This window comes from Haliotis rubra, unplaced genomic scaffold, assembly GCF_003918875.1.
Source record: "Haliotis rubra isolate DU_JTF1 unplaced genomic scaffold, ASM391887v1 Scf1429, whole genome shotgun sequence".
Classification (NCBI taxonomy): domain Eukaryota; kingdom Metazoa; phylum Mollusca; class Gastropoda; order Lepetellida; family Haliotidae; genus Haliotis; species Haliotis rubra.
This window is the reverse complement of record NW_025765369.1, coordinates 1-5,952: the sequence shown is the minus strand read 5'-3', so window position 1 is coordinate 5,952 and position 5,952 is coordinate 1. Positions and strand designations below refer to the sequence as shown.

Genomic DNA, 5,952 nt, shown 5'->3' with positions numbered 1-5,952 from the left:
TTCTATTGGAATGTCAAATGTTCTCGTCACGATATGGCTGAAATATTGCCGATGTGACGTTAAATAATAACTCACTCACTCACTCAAAAGGTAAACACAAACATTATGTAAAACAAATGATAACTGTGGTAGTATCAATTACACAACGCATAGACGTATTAATCGTCAAAACCGAATCTCCTCGGTGCTCGCCTTATTCTTCTACTTCTTCTCCGTCGTACAACGTTACCCCTAGTGTTTTTTTCATCTCTCTGGATTTTTTCAACAATCTTATTGCAAATTCGCAAAACAGCTTTTCTAAATAGGTAAAAGAATCCACCAAGAGAGAGAGAGAGAGAGAGAGAGAGAGAGAGAGAGAGAGAGAGAGAGAGAGAGAATAAAATAGAACTTATATTCTTGTTAGAATTTCCCTCTAATTACTACTGTCTGCAATTTCGTTATAAATTCTTTCAGGAAGTTGATACGTTTCATCAGAGGAGGAGTTGTCATTTGTAACGTGTAGGACATGCAGTTCATGTGCTTTTGGTAAAGAAATTCTTTGATATGCGTATTCTAATTTCTTTTTTGGATTTCGGTAAGTAGCAAATATGAGTGTAAACAATACCAATGCAAACAATAAGATGCACAATTCAACAATTAAATTGTAAACAATTTAAGTGTATGCAGTCCAGGTGATGATCTCTGTGGACTTCTAACCCCGTTGAGATTACTGACTCCGGTGTATATTATGATAAGCTATACACGCGGTTTCGTGTAATTAATCAAACTAGTCCGGTAAACGAAGCGCAAAAAACGGCCAGGTTGGACAAAATTGCTTTATTTTGTTTTTCAACTGAATTTGATAGGAAATTATGTCTACAAGTCAGGATTAAAGATCTACCACAATCTGAGTGGTGCTAATGACCTAGATTTGCCGAAATCCAAGATGGCCGCCAGCCAGGCTCCGAAAACCCCAAAAATGTTGTATCTTCATAACCATTTGACCTATACCAACAAGAGAATTATGTAAACCCATGTTTTTCAGGTCAGAGAATCCATTTATAACACCAGATTTGCTCTAGGATGCCCCCTTTGTCTCATTTTTGCAATAAATATGAAACTTCTGCTTAAAAACAAGATGGTGGCCAAAGAATCAACTGTTTAACCAATCAAAAGCATCAATGCAATCATTATTGAAGTTAACAGTCTTCATATCTTCAAATATGAGTGAGTGAGTGAGTTAAAATTTAACGTCACATCGGCAATATTTCAGCCATATCGTGACGAGAACAATTAATTTTATACATAATAAGCAAGGGCAAACTATAAAAACCTGTCAACGAAGGACAGTAAAATAACTAGATTATCACAGATTCGAATTTAAAACTAGCAATCAAATCTAAAACAGTCTAACTATAGGACAATACAAGGTAAAAACCGGCTATATATTGCCAACAACTGAAGGTAGATCACCATACTAGGGACCATGGGGACTTACAGTACATTAGCTTCTTCAAATATGAAGATATTGAGGTTAACACACAAAAATTTATTTATATTTAGTGACTTTGTGTCTCTATATATTGATCTTGTGTCCATAACACTCCACATAACTATTCATCTGTTGACTCAGTTGCCACATTGAGGCAGGTTGTTCCCTTGCAATGTCCACAGGCTAAGGTGCAGAGAAGTCCATTCTTTCGACAGGAACAAGTGTTCCTGTCACACTTGCCATTGCAATTACATTTGATCAGTTTTAGTAAGCAAGCAGGTGCGGCATCTTTCTTCATTCTCAGTGGCTTCAATCTGTCCACACTCTGACTTTTGCAAATTTGCCAACCCCAGTTGGTTGGATCAAGGTTATTGCCGAGCCATGTTTGAACCTGATGGTATGCCCGGTAGCTGTGATACTTGGCTGCATCTGTGGTCGGTGGGAGGGATTCAGGAGGTAGATATACTGATCTTGAGGCCACTTTGTTGCTGAACCTTACTGCTCTTTCATAGTCAAGACTGTTTCCAGAACTACAGCCATATAAAACTTCAAGAGCTGCCTGGCCGTGCAAACTGACATTCTCATGTCCTTGATTTGGTTTCATGAACTCAGTGCCATGCTCTCTAAGCTGGTGAAATTTACTCAAAGCCATGATCTTTCCTATGCCATATGGCCTTGACACTGTATCGCATCCAGTGACAGCGTGTAGGAAAAGCAATGTTGAAGATAGATCAGGATCTAGACCTTCTTGCATGGTACGAATGTTGATTTTCTTTGTGGATGTTTGCAGGCATATTCCATGATGTATTGGCCTCAAATGGTGAAGAAGCAAGATGAGCAAGTCTGTGTCATCCCCAACTACTGTCACGGGTCTCTTCATGGCAATCTTACAGGCAATTGCGACAATGTCATAGTCAGCATCAGCTGAGCTGTGGTGGACCTCTATGCCAGCCTTTTCCATCTCAGTGCCCAGGAAATACAGAAGTTTCTGTTTGTTCTTTTGGTTTTGCAAGGAATGCCTTCTTTTTCATAGTCATTTTCATATTGGGCTTGAAATTGACTTCTGGGCCAAAGCTGTGCGTACCTTCTCGTCTTTGATGGGTTTCGTCCTTGGTAGAGGGGCCACTCTCGTAGCCATCAAATACCAAAACAGCATCACCATAGTGACGAGTTACAAACTGGACATATATGCTTGAAATGTCAGCATAGGTTGAATGACTTGGCCATGGTAATTGCTGCAAGAGAGCTCCACCATCAAGGACATAGACAGCATCTCCGGGTGATTCGTTGTCAAGACAAGCTGGAACCTTCTTCACCAAGCCCTTCTGAAGACTTGACTTGTCTGGCAGGCGCATTAGCAGACTTGTATCGAAGAGGGCTGTTGGATATGATGATAGTTCGTATGAGAACAAGGTTTGTACATCAATGATTCCTGTGCCAGCTACTACAAGTCGCTGAAACAACTGCTTTGAGTCAATCTCCAGACGATCCCCGTCGACGGAAATGTAGGTGAAAGAGGCTAATGTGCTGACCTGATCCTTTTTGCAGAACTTGTATTCTGCTACAGTTTTGCCTACAATTGAATCTACTATGGCCTCTCCAACTGTGAATGCTCTGTCAACATTTACAGAACTGTCACCTATGAGTCCAGATGAGAGACTTCGCAATTCCTTTGAATTCTTTGAGAATGGTTCTCTTTCCATGAAATAGTTCATTATGGTCTTCAGATCTTTGATGTCTCTTGTCATTCGAGCTTCTGATCTGTCTTTGTGAAACTCTGCATCACAGTTGTCATGAACACCTGTAACTACTCCCATGGCTTTGTTGATCTCTGCACATGCAGGAGTGGAAAGCAGCCACAACAAGCTTGTTGACTGCTCAAAGCCCCGACCTCTTGTAAGACCACCTACTGCCTTAACATTTCTCATGAGAACTTGTTCTATAAAGAGGTCACTGTAAATCCCTGCCCAGTACCTGTCACTTCTTCTCAAGACAAAGAATCCATCAACAAACATGTGGTATACATGAGGATGACTTTCCTCAAGATTCTGCATCTTGTTCAAGTACAGGACAAGAGACTTTGTGTAGTTATGATGTCCTGATGCGGCAAGGTATGGTAACATCTCATGTAGTGTCTGAAGATACAGCTTCCAATTTCCAGTACGACCAGCCCTGATAAATGCACGAAGGATAGCGACTAATGTCATATACATGATCCATAGCTTGGCTGTACGATGATCATTGAGAGATTCACCATCTTGTGGAAGCTTCTTGTAGCTTTGTGAAAGGAGTAGTTCCTACAGCTTCATCAAGGGGTAGATTGCCATCTGAAACTTGTTTGCTGACATTGTGTATTGCCGTAAGAATGTCTGCACCATTCTGGTAAGCTGAAAAGAAAGAATTGCCATATATACCTATACTGAAAAGGTCTTGTGTATATATTATTCCATTACTCGAAAAATCAAATACATTGTATATAAAACTACATACTCTCATCTGGCAAAGGTTCAACATCATGCTCATCCAGCATATCTTGGGGTTCTTCATTCACTGCTATATCCTCTCCATCAGTAGGGTCAAGAGAATCTGAAAATCATACAACATGTTTAGTTAGCATGTCCACATTGAAACAAAGTTTTGCTCAAATTCAACACAGATGAATCAGAACATTATATGGGAACAAAACAAATAGGAAAAATGTACCTTCAATCTGATTGCCATTGTCAGCATCGTCCTTGAAGACATGTGGTACAGGAACATGAAGCATTTGTGCTGTTGCAATTGTGTTCAGAGCAGCATCCACAAGTAGGTGAGCCCTGACAGCTCGTGTGACTGCCTTTCAGACAGCATTTGTTCAGCACTGCCCTCTCGTGAAACTTGAACTATGGCCTCTTTCAATCCAGATCCAGCCATTAGACTGCCAATTGATCCTAGGAAACTCATTTGAGTATGGAAACCCCCTAACATGAGGACAATTTGGTGAAGAGAACTCTGTGTCGGTTGTGCCTCGATAACCATGTATGCTATCCACCAAAGCTGCTGGTCAAAGGTTATGACTGGTGTAGCACAATATCTGCCCGAATGTTCAGCAACATACTCCAACGTTGAGCGGACACAGGTTGGGTCTGATGGTGTCAGGTCTATCATAGGGAGACAGATATCCGAGCTTTTTCCAGGATGTGATAGGTCCTTGTGAAGCATCTGCATGTATCCAGACCACATTGGCTGATATTGAGGCTGATGAAATGCTACTGTCCACATGATATCAAGGCAATCATTATGAATAAAATGATGATGAACATCCACCTTTTGATATGAGATTTTGGACAAGATTTCTCTGGGGTCAACTTGGTTTACCAAGTTTACTTTTGTCAAATGTCTTATATCTTCAAGGCGCACATCTAGCCGTGGGACTTTGCGAGAACTCTTGATAGCTGGAGTGAATGTTGCCATTTGCCCCATCACATGAATGGACCCATATCCATCAAGAGTTCTTGATGCATGGTCTACATTATCTGCCTGGTACTGTAGAAATGAAGTTGAATCGTCTTCAGGTACATCTACACCTTGCACAACAGCAGCATTTGTTCTGTACTTGTTTGCCTCAGAGTATGAAGCGCAGAAACCAAGTTTGCTGATCATGTCTCCTAGATCACGATGACCATATTTGTGCTCCAAGGTAACACTAAGTCCTACTTGAAGGGGTGGAAGAAACGATCTTGGGCATGTTGACTGCATAATTGATTGACCTATTGAAGCCACACGAAGTTTTGCATTTTTGCTCTTAATAATGCTACTCAACAACAATTGAAGAGAATGTGGAAGATAAGCCAAATTTCTTTCAACAGAAGACATGTCTTCTGATGTAGGGTATTCATCATCATGACGCAAGGATTTGATATCTGCTCTTATGAACTTCCCAACACTTTCAATAAGTTTGTCCATGTCTGAGACATCATTTATTTTCGAGGCTCTGACTTCTGCTTCTTGTACTATATTTCAAATTGGATGTCAGAGTTACAATGTTAGGACGTTGCCGTATGGTGGTTATTGAAACTTTTGCACCATAGTGCTTTTCAAGCTCTCGCTCAAGTTGCTTTGGTGTGTAAACGTCTTCCTCTGACAGACCACTCTCTCTCAGCATAATTTGGTGAAGGTCTTGAAGTGTGATAGTCTCATCATCGTTTTCCTCCAGATAGTCAATCGCATATTTCAGGCTATTAGCTTTGGATATGCTTTGTGGTCGACCAACCTTTCTTCTCTTGTTGGAAGAATGCTTGTCATCTAAAGTATATTTTGGAGGGAACTTGCCTGCCATGAACAGTTCCTTGCAAGTGTGGTGATAGAGAGCTTCCTCGGCTGGAAGATCATTCACTGTGGACAGACGAGATTGAACCTCTAAAGCCCATTCATCATTCCTGGTGTGGCACTGAGTAATAGCATTCTCTTGGAAACCCAAAGTAAGGACATGACTGTATCTG

The 5,952-nt window shown here is 40.8% G+C and overlaps 1 protein-coding gene across 1 annotated transcript; it reads right to left on the bottom strand.

Moving 5' to 3' along the window:
* Positions 1–3,721: 3,721 nt before the first annotated feature.
* Positions 3,722–5,845, bottom strand: LOC124269193 (the record flags this gene model as incomplete). Its single annotated transcript, XM_046704203.1, has 4 exons — positions 3,722–3,858; positions 3,962–4,057; positions 4,175–4,307; positions 5,724–5,845. Coding segments are annotated over 4 exons (488 nt in total), but the record flags the coding sequence as incomplete, so codon positions are not given.
* Between the last annotated feature and the right edge of the window lie 107 nt (positions 5,846–5,952).